The 14,268-nt window shown below is 42.2% G+C and overlaps 1 protein-coding gene across 2 annotated transcripts; it reads right to left on the minus strand.

The window, feature by feature from the left end:
* Positions 1-1,034: 1,034 nt before the first annotated feature.
* XRCC6 (X-ray repair cross complementing 6) lies at positions 1,035-14,052 on the minus strand. 2 transcript variants are annotated; one of them, XM_037387530.1, is made up of 12 exons: positions 13,844-14,047; positions 13,628-13,737; positions 12,947-13,085; positions 10,794-11,048; positions 9,744-9,927; positions 8,249-8,435; positions 6,852-7,020; positions 5,573-5,734; positions 4,527-4,656; positions 3,695-3,795; positions 2,075-2,188; positions 1,035-1,264 (listed from the first exon to the last, which is right to left on the minus strand). In XM_037387530.1, the coding sequence occupies exons 1-12, from the start codon at positions 13,923-13,925 to the stop codon at positions 1,068-1,070; spliced, it is 1,830 nt and encodes a 609-aa protein (XP_037243427.1). In that variant the 5' UTR covers positions 13,926-14,047; the 3' UTR covers positions 1,035-1,067. The 2 variants fall into 2 exon arrangements, 1 of the variants encoding a protein (XP_037243427.1); XR_005104271.1 differs by having other exon boundaries at positions 1,152-1,264; positions 3,682-3,795; positions 13,844-14,052.
* Between the last annotated feature and the right edge of the window lie 216 nt (positions 14,053-14,268).

Here is a 14,268-nt window from a genome sequence, read left to right on the forward strand (position 1 = left end):
AAATGAAAACATAGCTCCAGATTCAACCTCCATAAGTATGATTAAAAAGATAAAAATACTGACCACAACTTGAGCACAGATTTAAGGACAGAAGCCTGCACAGTAACTCATATTTGCTACAGAGGTGGAAAAGCTCTATCCCATCTCAAATTTAATTGGGTAAAATGCTTGCAGCCTTCCAGGAAACTTCCTCCCGCCCCTGTTTTTTAAACCAGCTTCTGCTAATACCATTTAAAAATGGAAGACCTGGCTGTGCAACTTTGTGAAGAGGTTGCTTCCCAGTAATGATTTTCTCTTTTATGATCTGATGGTAATCTTTATAAAGCTAATGGTGGCGAAGAACCCAATTTTATTACAAGTACTTATACTGACTGGTTGTTTTGGAGAGTAGGAGAGTGATACACCACGCTTATACCAGGGGTCCTCAAACTACAGCCCACAGGCCGGACACAGCCCCCCAGGGTCCTCAATCAAGCCCCCGGTATCTACATAACCCCCCTGCCACCCCCCCGCCGCCGGGGGTTGCGGGGGGAAACCAAGCAGCTGCAGATGACTGCCTGCCACTTAATCCACATGCCAGCCCGTTTAAAAAGTTTGAGGACCCCTGCTTATACCCTCTGTTAGCACACAGACTTGACTTGCTGCTTGAATTCACATGGTGCCATTGGCACAGATCATTCTGTTTTCTTACTTACATTGAATTGAATTTTGCTGTCTTTGTGATGCAAAGATCATATAGACAGTGTTACAAAGCAAGAAGTCCAAAATAACTTTTATTAAGAAACCAGGAAGACACAATGTGTTCACTTGCAGTGGGTGACCTGAGTTAGCAGGGAATTTAATTCTGCCTTTGGCTCCTGCGAACAGAATCCAACTTTGCAGAGATGTTTCACAATTAAGAGGAAAAAGGTTCTCCACTGCTACATTCAGCAACATTTAATCACCTTTCCCTCCATAGCAAGATTAAACAGACACAGCCTCCACCTAAGACAACCAAAACTTAGATTGATTAGGTTAGATTGATTAGATTAGGTTGATAGAAGTCAACCAGGGCCTTCTGCTCCTGCTTAGTGCTCATTAAAGTATTCAGTTAATGTATCCATGAGCTCCTGCTTCTTCCCATCACCCTTCAGCCCATAAAGCCTGCATGCATCCTTCAGAACAGGTACAGTGAGCTTGCCTAGAGTGCCCTTCTGCACGTGACTCCGCAGCTCATCTTTTGAGACTTCTACCTTGGGCCTCTTCTCAGTCTGACTATCAGAAGCTAGAAAGATAAATTTTAGATCACCAAGATTTTAAAAAGTTTCTTAATAGAAAGACATCAACGTTTCTCATACGTAACACAGTTAATGGCCATTACCACATGCTACTTTTAACAGCTACTTCCACATTCACAGACCTATTATCCATATTTTGCTTTAAGAAGCAGGTGTCACTCACTAAGTCAGTCACATAGTGTTTCATTGATAGGAGTGATCTCAAACTCAAGTATGAAACTTAAGTGTTCTGATGAAAAGATAACCCCCAAATGAAACTTTTAAAGGATTCTCACTGAGACAGCAGAATGCAATGATTCCACAGGGAGCTCAGCTAACTGACACTCCCACTTTATGCAGTTTCATAGACTCCCAAACCACCCATGTACTTGAACATTACTTGGACATGTAGCCCTAAAGACACCCATCTTGGACTTGCTAAACAGCCCATGCATAAAAGTCTGTCCCCTCACCAACACAAACTGAAAGCATGAATGATTTTACTACTCTGTCATAAAAAGCAAGATATTAAAAAAAAAAAAAAAAAAAAGTACTTTGCAATCATTTACCCACATTGCTTCTTATACTTCACTATGCAGTTTCTCGTTCCAGCTGTTCTCCAACTGGATACCATAGTATTCTCTACTCCCCAAGAATCACCACTGGATATAAATTATATCTCCACAATTAATTGTGGAGATGAGCAAAGAGAGTTGTTGCACAAGTGGCTTCCATAAACTATGAGACAAACTGAAAACACAGAAGCTTCTAAACTGAATATGGACACCACATTGTGTGTCTGCACCACTATTACTGACCTTGTTTTCGTTTTGCAGCCTTCCCATCAGGATTGTAGTCAGGGGGATAAACCAGCTGCTTGAACTCCTCTACCAGGTTGCCCAGCCTGTGGTTCATCTCTTCAGCTTTTGGCACTGGCAAAAGAAAAAGATTTGACCTCTCAAAAACAGAGTGTTCACAGGACAGTCTGAACAAGGCCATCACCAGATACAATTGCGCTTCTGTAATAACTAACATGCAAGCATCTTGCAAATATGCAAATTGCAAAGACCTATGTTATGATATTCACAAATGAAAAATTTACAGCTCTTGGTAATATCAACAGTTTGTGTTGTACATATGTAATGGACTTGCATATACCCCTGAAGAGGAAATACATATGTGCAGAACAAAACTGACACAGTGGAAGTGATGTAGAATGTCTGCTACGTGACTGCACTGTTAGCCAGGTCTAATCTCAGACATCTAAAATACAACATTACTACCTAAGGTTGTGAGTAGCTTGTGGCAGAACAACTTGTTTCTGTCATGAGTTTGTATGATATCTAGCACAGAGACCTATATTATTTGTTAGGTTATCACTTCAGAAGAGACAAATAGTTACTCTAACAAAATTCCTGCACTACAACATAATTTTAATAAAAGGAACTTCCCCTTCCGGAGCAGGTTTCTGTCCTTTGACAAGATATTCTTACCTAGAAACTCTCACAGCTGTTAAAGGAAAAATTCACACAGACGTGGGTACCACTGGGCTTGCAACTCAGATTGGGCCACCCCCTCAGTGAGTGGCAGAGAACAACGGGATACAGCACAGCTTATATACACTTATCAAATCATTAGTCAATGTCCAAAGTTTTTAGAAGTTTCCTTTAGTCTTCTCAGTTCTGCGAATCCACCACTTGAACCTGTCCCAGTTGATTCCTCTATTCAGTTCTAGCCTCTGCCTCAGTTCCAAGGTTCTCCTCTGATCATGATCTTCTTTCTGCCTGCTTTAACTCACACAATCCTTCAAGCACACTTAGTCTTTGAAAAGCAATTCCTATTCACATATACTGATTTTTCTAAAAAAGCACCTGCATTTCTGAGAGCACCTGTGTATACAAATTGATGATCTATTGTTTCTCTATTCTCCCACTGATTAACTTGACTAAGTTTTAAATCAGCCTTGCATTAGAGCTATACAAGGGATGAAGCCTGGTTCTGCCATTTAGCAGCTTCAGCACTTTAAATTTCTTAATTCAAAATACACTTCCTTTAACAACAGCCACAAGATGGCATCATTGCCTCCTAGCAGGATAATTCCCCAAGTAATTCTGCCTATTTCTCAGAGTGAAATATTAATTAGACTCTTAAAGAGAGGAATTTCAGAGAAAACATTTGTCACCATAGAAAAAAGATGATTCAATTTTAATTTTGGAGGGTAAAGTGAACAATTTTTCCTCTATTTAAAAAGTGACAGCATTAGAAAGTAAGGTTTCAGTATTTCAGAATGGATGCACCCAGTATTCTACATCTTGGAACTGCACACAACTGAAATACTTTTTAAAAGACATTTGGGTTTGTAGTAGCATATCTCTGACTTAGAACAAAGTCAAGAGCCCTCTACCCCACCTCCCTTCGCACCCACCAATAATTCTCACTTGTAAGATCTTCGGCTTGTTCTGGTTCCATCATATCCAGTGCCAAAGCCTCCAGATTCCTGAAGTGCTGCTGCAAAACTGGGTTCTCAAAGCTGTCAGTCCTGTCAAGAAACCCCCAAAATGTCAATGCCAAGACAACACATGACACACAACATCTACCACCAACTTATTTCAAAGTAAAACTTCCCTCTTCCCCACAAAACAACCCATCTTAGCAGAACTGCTTTTCTTCTTTTCAGTTTCCCTGCTGAATCACTATCCTGTCATGGATCAACTGCATTAGGAAGCTGTGTGAGAGTTAATTGAGACAGTGGCATTCTACTTTAATAATAACGAAGTTTTTTGTACCCCCAATCTGTGTAAACTGTACATGCATTTACTTTATCCATGCATAATTATTTCACAATTCTTATGCTACTTTCCATATACCTAGGAAAAAAACCTCCCATAAAAACCAATAACATTTATCCAGGCTATAATGAAAAAGGCCTAACTATTCCCTCTAAAAGTGTCTAATTTAAACAATCCAGGTCTGATCTGCAATAGATTGGCAGAACCACAATAAAATGTGATACCACTGCAACAAATGACAACAGCCCAGAGAACAAGAGCAATTCCACAAAGAACTCCAGAACGTGCTACATAAAGCATGTGGTTCCTGGGTATCCAGAATGATTAATAACAAAGATTGGACAAAGCTACTGCAAAGGGAAGCAATTTGTATCAAAATACATCAAAATCTCACCCTGTGGACACCACAGCTGAACAACATGTACAATAGAGGAAGCAACAGCATTGTGCTTTCTTCCCCCTGCGTGCTATTTATCTCTACCTGTATTTGAATCGTAGCTTTTGAATTATTTCTTTCATTTTGTCCACTTGCTCTCGACTGGCTGGCACCTTTTCTGTAAAATCAACATTCCGTTTGTCATCTGCATATGGTAGGAAAATTATGTGGAAACCTACACAGAAGAGAGGGAGCAGGAGAAGTTATACAGAACCATGGCCTCGAAACAGTAATTCATGGGAAAGACCAAGATGCTCATTATCTAGATCTGACGACTCCAGCTATTTTGTTGTAAACAGCAGCTGTCCATAATACTTCCTAGCACCTACAGCATGACATTCAGTCCCAATCTCAATGTATATAACCAACATCACTAATGGCGTTTTGAAAGAGATTAGAATCAAATGCATAGCTAAGAGCTGGATACTTGTAACTCACTTTTTACGCAAGAGTTAAACTTGTCTAAATTTCCCATATCTCACTGGATATGAGCTTGAAAAAGGCTCGTTTGAAATTAAGTTAATGCCCACATGTTATTTCTGAAATGCTTTAGTTCATACACAAGCAGCGTTATTTCCCTACTTCACATTCTCCCAGAAGAGGATTTTCCAGTTAAAGAGGTGAGAAAATGCAAAAGAGCAAGAGTCTGCCTTTGCTGCCTAATCATTCCCCATGAAGCTAATAAGGTGTGAGGCTCGGAGCGTGAGTTTTTTTTATTTAATATCATAAAATGTATCCAAGGATACAATAAAATGCAGGGAAAAACATGCTTTCTAGTCAGCAAACAGGAAAAAAAATGGCTTTTAACGTTTAGGTCAGTTACTTGAATCTTCTAAAAAGACACAGGAAGCAGAGAAAATACTGTAGCCATGTTATACCTGAGCAAGCACTGATGCAACTGGGATTTAAAAAAAGAAATTCAACACCAGATGCTTACAATGACAAAACTGAAGAAAAAGGATGTTGAAAAGCACTCTCCTCAGTTTTGAGGGGAGCAGCACTAACAATATTTCCATGCAATACAAGGCACTATTATGTTGTCAGCAGACTACATCCAATCATGCAAGGAAAGGCAGCATCTCTTCCCATACCTGGAGGGGCTAACTGCACTTTCTGCTCATCCACCTCTTCCTCCTGAGGAACCAGGGCCACAAAGCGAGGAGGAGTGTTTCGGCGGACAGTGTATCTGCACAGTACCATCACCTCTCTCTCCAAGCATTTCATCAATAAGGCATTAAATAGTGTTGTACTGCCTGCAAAGTAAAAACTGCATTGGTAAGATTAACAGTTTTGCTCCTTTGTTCAGGAATGTAACCCTAGATATTACAGTTTCAAAACCTGTGAGTTCTTTGAAATGCTTGCAATAAATATCGCAGAAGTAAAAAGCAACTTTTGGAAGCAGGAGCCCCTTGAAAATGACAGTATTAGTGTCTCTCCTGACCAGAGCAGTGAGTTCTGGTGAAAGAAATGAAATCACTAGCATCAAGGAAATATGGTTGAAAATTGGTAAAAGATATCTACAAAGCCTCTTTCTGGTCTGGTGGGACTTTATAGCAGCAGCACATCATAGGACCTTTTTGCAGAAGTAACACTAAAAATTCAGTCTGCAGTATTCCTCTAGAGGCACACATTTGCTTTGTATTCTATGGTGGTCAGGAAAAGACTGAGATATAGGTAAGGTGTTTGACTCAGGAAACTGCAAAGCTGGATAAGCTAGTGTAAAAATTCTTCTTTAGACAGACACTGCAAAGCATCCGGTCATAACTCAGCTCTTTATCCACCAGTAGACTGAGGTGCTAGAGCTTCTTCTCTACTATTGCAGCTTTGGATGGATTAATACTGTATTTCTATGGAAGCAGACTTACATATACACATAAAAAGTCCTAGGCATCCTCTCCTTTACAAGTCCATAAAGTGCTGTTAATTCAACCATGCTTCTCGAGTATTATGTTTCCACTCCTAGCTGGTATGGACTTAAAAATAGCAATTACCTTCACTGGTTTGGGGTTTGTTGTTTTGTTGTTGGTTTTTTGTTTTTTAACCACCTTCACCTTTTTGTCAGGTACCAGGATCCTTCACTTCCATGAATGACAAAATCAAATTATTCTGGGACTACACCTGCATAGTTTGATTAGCTGCTACTCATGATGGAAGCAACATGAATCCCAATCTGCTCTTCTGTTACTGAAGAAAACAAGAACTAACTGCAGCTGAGAGGGGCAAAAAGAGTTAATTCTACACTTTTTAACATTAGCAAGTTTTTAAGTTGGTCAAAGATTCTACACCCAGTGATCTTCACTCAAACACACTATGGATCAGCTGGTTACCCTAATGCAAGGTGGTGAATCTTCTCTTGCCACCTTTACTTACCACTGACTAGGGACTCATCAGGATAGATGAACTGGGAGGGCTTGATATGGTGGTGCTGTTTTAGCATTGAAAGTGGTTTGAAGCCAATCAGAAATAAGCCCGGAGAATCAAACCGTTTTAATTCTTCTGTTTCCTCTTTCTCCAGCACAATCTGGCGGTTTCCATATGTCTAAACCAGGGAAGAGCAGATAGTAGGGCTGCCAGCATAAAAAATTGCAGTGGGGGTGGGGGGGTGCAAGGAGGAAGAGTATGCAATTGCTGTCTTCCACTAGAGGGTTATAGACATGAGAGAAAACTCTCATCATTAGGGCACACTGACTGCAAGTCACAGTCTGTGACCATTATCACAAGGGAAAGTCTACCTGGACATTAGCCAAATGCACTTTCTTAAGACACTGGTTAAGCCCTGGCACAGAGAGTCTGCCACATCTCATCCTTGGAGTTCTTCAGAGCTGTCCCAAACAAACTCTGAGCAACCTGATTTGGTTTTGTGAGTCTTGGTCTGGGCTGGGTAGGACCAGACATTTTCAGAGGTCCTGTTTGATTCTAAACTTGCCTCAGCAGATGCACATCAGCTACCTGCTCCCGGCAGAAACAGTGACTGAGAAACAACGCTTTTGAAGCATCACTCATACATCAGAAAACCAAAAACATACTGTAATCCAGATGCTGAAGTGAGACATCAGGGCTTAATGCTCAGCTTTGTCTTCATCTCCTGTACTTTATTTCAAGAAACTAATGTCCAGTATAAATAAACTTAATATTTAATCTTACAACAATTTTAAGAACTTTTAGCATGGTAGGACAAGCAAAGTGTGCTTCTGACAATATACCCAGCAACCACATATCCTGCTTTGAAGTAAGGCTGTGCCTGAACAGAACATGATTTTCAAACTACATCAGCCAAACTATCCAGCAGGAAGGCAAAGCAAAGAACAAAATAACAAAAAACAAAGGTAATGTGCTTTTTTTTTTTTTTGATTTGGAAAAGAGCTCCAACTCCCCTCACCCCATGATTCACAGTTGCATACTTAATAAAACAGACTAAATCTGTTCCTAATGAATCAAAAGGTAACACCAGCAGCAATAGCACAAGACCACATAAGGTCAGGCTCTAACAACCTGGTTCTGCCTTACAGTAAGAAGTGACCTGTGGTCCTGAGTGCACTTCCACCAGTGGATATGCTTTCCCTTGACAGTCATGCCAGAGAAACAACCCACTCTCACTCTGCATAGTTTATAAAGTGACCAGGCTATCCCCAGGGGCATACAGATGTAAGTATTTCTGCATCTGATCTTGAAAGTGAAGTACAAACAAAAGCAGCAGGAGAATCAGCATCTTCCCTCACCCCCAGTCACAGAAACAGGAAAAAGCAAGCACACAATCAATACATTACCTGAGCCCTTTTTGTGTCACTAGGCAGGAGCAAGCTGCCTGTTTTTCTGTTAAACATCCTTGTTTTTGTTTTAACTGGTTCATTAGTTTCCCGATAAAGCTTCACCGGATATGGCTTATAAGCTTTCTGAACAAGGTTGTAAACACCAACAGAAAGCGACAGATCTTTGTTCAGATACAGGTTTAACCTGCGTAAAAAAGCAGATACAGACTTGAGACTTCCAAAAGATCACTGTTGCAAAAGAAAGCCATCTCCTCAAATAACTTATTTTCTCTGACCTCCTCCTATTCTCCTCCCCCAAAATCACATGTATCTCTGGAAACATACTATTACTTGATTCATAATCTCACTTGTACAAAAACATTATTGGAATACTGACATTTCTGGTCATAAAAATTATTTGAACACAAATAATTTACCATATTTCTTCCACTTTTTTTTCACTCTGATGGGCAACTATGCTCAAGCAGAGCACAGGACAACTTTACTTTTGGGCACCCCACTTGTGCTTAATGCATTGTGACCTCTGAATTCACACAGCTGTTCACACAGAAGACAAAAATTCCCAAAAGAACTCCATCAAGCCAAACAATATCACAATTTAAGAAAAAAAAAATCAGAAGTTAGAGAAAAATTCAGAAGCAAAGGTTTAAAATTGGAAGTTATCTCCCAGTTCTGAGAGCAAGAGAGTGAATGTTACTTCCTTTCCTCTAAAAGCTATCACTTGTACGAGACTCCTTCTCCTTAACTATTACAAAACTTGAGGAACATTCGCATAAGCGAAAAATAAAGCTGTGAGCAGGAGCAAGAATACCAGTGACAGCAGATTAGGCTGGGATTTTTTTTAACCTATATTAAAAAAACACTAGGCTGTGAAGTTCATTCCTTACTGTGTTTCCACATCATTCTACTATGAACTCACTCATCAAAAAAAACCCCAACTGTTACAGAGTACATAGAAAGTATTTTTGGAACTATGTGCTTTGTCAAGATCCCTTTAATCTCTCTGTAAGTATCTCTAATGTTTCAGTAGGAGATCAGAAATATCAAGGCTGTGTGACAAGTGCCTAGACAGACAGGTCACATAGCTATTTAATAATAGGCCAAAATACCTACCAGTCATGTTGGAGATAAAATTTTTCTAAGTTAACACTAGTAAGAAGAGCCTCATTTCAATCAGATCTCACTATAAACTATTTTACATGTTTATGCCATTTTTTGAAAAATGATCATTTCTGGCCAAGCTCGGCACAGGAGACATCATGCAGGGGAAGAAAGGAGGCCCTGCTTCACTCTCCACTCTTCTCATCCACCAAGGACAAATATCCTTGGAAGCTATGGAAGAAACACTGATCTTGGACTAAGGAATTAAGACAGGATTGTAAGCACTGATGTCTTTGTAGACCAATCATTCCAGAAAAGGGAGGTGAGATGCAGTCTAAAAATAACATCAGGTGCCTCCACTGAATGAAATACAGTAACTATAGGCACAAACCTGACTAAAGTTCGTTTCCTTGTCTCCTTTGCTCGTACTTTCTTCATGAGATGTTCTAGTTTCGCTGACTCCTCAGGCTGGATTCCAAGGTCCTCATCATCTGCTATGTTTATGATATCCCTGTAGAACAAAGAGATATCAAACCCTCCAGGCTTCTTCAAGTGCATCAAGTCCAGGATGATACCTAGCAACAAAGTAAGAGATAGGAGGAGGATCACAGAAACTGCTTTTTTCTTACATCAAAACGTTTCTCAGCACTTTCAGATTTCTCTATCTAAGCAAAGAATTTAAGCAGGAAAACACTGCAAACTCTCATCTGCACCAGATGTGAAATTTCCTAGGGAAAGAGGCAAAAGACTTTCTTCAACTTCAATTGAAACAACGTAGCATAGAAAATGTTTCTTCCCTAATTAAGAATCTGGACAACCTTGTGTATGAAACTGCTCTGACAAGCTCCTGTGAAACAAAATCTTATCTCAGGCACAGAGGGAAGTAATCAGTTCAGAAATTCCCCTTTCCCAGTTACAAGGGCTAATGGATTAGGGAAACCTCACAGCTTCTAGAACCAGCACATTTGCTGAACTCCAAGAACTCCAAGTGGTTCTCTCAGATATGTAGTTGAAGTAATGGAGCGTTTGCTCCCCAGTCTCTGAGCTCAGGTTGCTGTTCTGCAGCTAATTCAAAATGGAGCCATTAAAGTAATTTTCCTTTTGTGTTAACTTAGTGTTATTATTCCCTTCCTGGAAAATGGTGGAACAATGAAATAAAGTACAGTTTGTTTTTCATGGTACTCTCAAATCCTGATTTACACTATTAGAGTAGAAAAAGAGATCCTAGAAAATAACTGTTAGTCGCTGGATACCAGATTGGGTAACAGATTTTTCAAATTTAGATTAGATACCAAATTTCTAATTTAGAAAACTTTAGAAAGATTCCCCACTCCCGATGTTTTTACATTTTTTTTGTATCACAAATTTACAATGCAGTTAACATCTGCTGCAAGGATACATCACTTTTATTCTGCCTGAAATTAAAGGGGAAAATAATGACCTGTGTCTCTCAGATCACCAGCTCTGGTCCTGGCCAGCTTGGCTTTAGCACTATCATTGGCATGAGGGTCATCTTCATTGGTGAAGAGCATGATCCTTTTGTGGCTCAGTCTGACTTGGACATCACTGAAGAGATTAGAGCAGGCCCAGAGTGCTTCACCCAGTGAATAGTCGGCATTGTGGCCAAAGGTCTCATGGAAAAGTGTTTGTCCTTCGTCTCCCCTGTATTGGTCCAGCTCCAGAACACGCTTTGCACCTAAGGGGGATAACAGCATTCATATACATTGGAAATACAGAAGTAGTACCTTCTTCTAAATATGCACCCAAGGACCCCTTGCAGTTGACATCCAAGTAATGTCCCCCTAGCACCTCTGTGACAATGCCCTTCCAACACATGGCTGAGCAAATTGTTCAGCATAGCCTAACACTTGCAATATTGCAAACCGGTTACCACTTGAAAGCACCTGCTAGGGCCAAGAGAACACAAAGTGCCCTACCACCAATGTGGGGCTCTTCCATCTGGGGGAGGGAAACATGCAGAGATTAAAGTATCACAAACCCTCTACACAGAAAGGACAAGTGCTCAGCAGGAAAGGCAGCAACGGCACCCACTGCAGAAGGTGCCACCAGAGAAAGGAGAGGAGCCTGAAATACATGCTGTATCTCCATGGCACACTGGGAAATTGGAGAATCCCTCCTGCTCCCTTGCCCCTCATGTCAGAGAGAATCAACCTATAGGTCAGACACAGCCCACAGATCACTACATGGAGCACAGCAACATTTAGGGCAGGCGTCAACAGCCTGTTTAAAGCCCAGTGGATTACTCCAGCCCAACTGTGACTGTTTTTCCCACCTGTCTAACAGCAGCTTCTGTTTCCTCCCATAATTACGAAGGAAGACAAGCTTTCATTTTTCAGCTACTGCATTCTGCATAGCTTCTTCCTTTATCCTTCATTCAAATTCTATAGCACTTTTGAAATCTCACCTGAAAATGTCTTTCCCTCCCATTTAGTATTTTATTTTCATGTCCTCAGCTGTCATTTAATTAATAGCATGAATGTTTATCATTACATACTACATAGTAACTAACTATAGTATTTCTTACTTCTCCAGAGCACACTGCTCTCCAGGGGCAGCAAATAAGACAGTTACCTTCCTATTTAACAACAACTACCTTTCATCTGCACTGTCTTTATCAGCATGGCCAAGTTGCCACCTCTAACACAGGGTAACAGGCAAGCAGGGAAGGAAGAGGAAAAAGGATGACTGAGAAGCTTAAGGTACAGACTGCCAGAAAACAGGTAAGAACCTAAGGCAGTCTTGTCAGGTCCCTGTCATAATTAATTCTGAAACTAGGACAAGGCAGTTCTTTCAGGAGAACCCCATGTGTTATTAAATCTGCACCTCCTAGTTAAGAAAATGAAATAAAACCTCCTCAGAGATAAAGGCTGTTATTAAAAGCTACAGACAAAATCCTTCCCAAGACTCTCCACTGACAGAACTTGCCACCATTAGGCGTGCACTCTTAGCACTCCATCTACACCTTTTCCAATTCAACAACTGGCACTCATTATCAAGCAGATGCTAGGTAATTCTAAGAAATTCCAAGAAAATGGAAGGGCTAAATTCAAGAATTGCGAAACTTATTACGAAAATAAGAGACAGAACACCCCAAACAGGCTAACATATTGGACAACCTGTTCTAGCTGACCCCGTTAGAGCAGGAGGGTTGGACAAGATGACCTCCAGAAATCCCACTCAATCTCTGCCATTCTGTGATATTCTCCATCAGCTGGAATCCATGGTACCTTAGCATGTACACGCACTTTTCAGAAGTGCGGCAGACACATGATGGGCTTTCAAGAGTTCTGTTGAGATCCTCTTAGGTTTAGCAGACAGCAAGTGAACCACCATGATGATACAGAAGACATAGAAAAGTGACCTGAACCAACTATAACAGAAAAAGCTACACCCCAACTAAGTTTCTAAGCTTTCAGTAAACTTCTGAACCTACCCTTGCCCTCGCATCTCAGTAACAGGAATTTTATCTGACAGTTTTCTGTTTTCAGACAGGCCAGTTACTGAAAATGCTACTAGACAGACTTCCTTACTCCATCTTTCTACATAACCTTCATACCGCTCTACTGTCTTTACCTGGATTGTCCAGCTCCTGAAGAACATAGATGTGCTTGAAATCTGCAGAGTTCTTGTTCTTTTCTGTACCATAGAACACAACACTTAACAAGTCCCTGTCACTACTAATAATCTTGCTGGTATACACATTCCGGATGCACTGAAAAAAAAATGCACACAGGTCAAAACATGAAGAAATCAGTTGCAGTAAAGGTGCAAAAGTTTTGTCTTTAGCAATCAGCAATTTATACAACTACACGCCAGCAAACAGACGAACCATAACGAATGCTTTAAGATAAATTTCACCAGAAGAAACAATTTGCAATCTTGTCTTTCGAGAGATTCTTTTCAGTACACTGCCTTAGACATTTTTCAGCAGTATTCCATTCCTACAAGCAAGACCAACGAAATGAACATTTCTTATACCACCATGAACGCAGACCGATCGCTCATTCTGTAAACGTTTCCCTCACCACACTCTGGACTTGGCCCACCAGGCAAGATCTTTCCAAACCCGCAGCCATTCGGCAATCCCAGTTGCTCGAGTTTCCCAGTGACCTGACACCAACAGATCAGGCAGAGCAGCCCGGCAGCCACACCCCCGGCGGAGCCACGGATCCCCGAGGGCCTGCAAAGCCCCCCGAGGGCCTGCAAACCCCCCGAGGGCCTGCAAAGCCCCCCGAAGCTCCCTCAGCGCCTCACCTGGATGGTCATGTCGAAGGGAGTCACGCCGTCCCCATCAGGCTCAAACATGGCCTCGGAGCCATCCACTAAAAAAATGAGGCTGTCCCGGCCTGAGAACCTGCAGTCCCCTACGGAACGGGGGGAAACCGTTACAGCAGCGGCCTGCTCCGCCCGCTGGCCCCGGGGAGAAGCGGGCCCCGGGCTGCCCTCGGTGAAGGGGGGCTGGACCCTTACCGACCGCCTCAGCCCTCTCCTCCTCCTCCTGCTCCTCCTCCTCCGGCCCCTCGCTCCGGTAGTAGGACACCCACTCCGACATGGCTCTCAACGCGGCGCCAGGCGCAACGGCCGCGGAAGTGCCGGCGGGGAGGGGGGGGAAGGGCGGCGCGTGCTCGCCCCGGCCGCGCGAGCCGGCCCCGCCCGCTCCCACCTGCGCTCAACCAACCCCGTCGGCCGCGCGCCGCTGCCTGCGCTCACTAGAAGACCCGCCTCCCAAGGTAACTCTGACCAATGGAGACAAGAAGGTCGCCGCGCGTGCCCCTCCCGCGGGAAGCCACGCCTCTCCTCGGCGAGGATTGGTTGCGGCGAGGAAAAGAAGGCGGGAGCTCTCCCCGCCTTGCGTGTGGCTCCGGTTCGCAAGCCGGAAGAGGCACCGAGCTTCA

This window comes from Falco rusticolus, chromosome 5 (assembly GCF_015220075.1).
Source record: "Falco rusticolus isolate bFalRus1 chromosome 5, bFalRus1.pri, whole genome shotgun sequence".
Taxonomy (NCBI): domain Eukaryota; kingdom Metazoa; phylum Chordata; class Aves; order Falconiformes; family Falconidae; genus Falco; species Falco rusticolus.

What these genes read in the sequence shown, in the direction of transcription:
- XRCC6 (XM_037387530.1), bottom strand. Translation starts at nt 13,925, where the DNA reads ATGTCGGAGTGGGTGTCCTACTACCGGAGCGAGGGGCCGGAGGAGGAG. An exon ending in AGTGCAGTTAGCCCCTCCAG is followed by an intron (nt 4,657 to 5,572) that starts GTATGGGAAGAG and finishes TCTTCTGTGTAG; the next exon opens with GTTTCCACATAATTTTCCTA. An exon ending in ACAAGCCGAAGATCTTACAA is followed by an intron (nt 2,189 to 3,694) that starts GTGAGAATTATT and finishes TTCTTTTGCCAG; the next exon opens with TGCCAAAAGCTGAAGAGATG.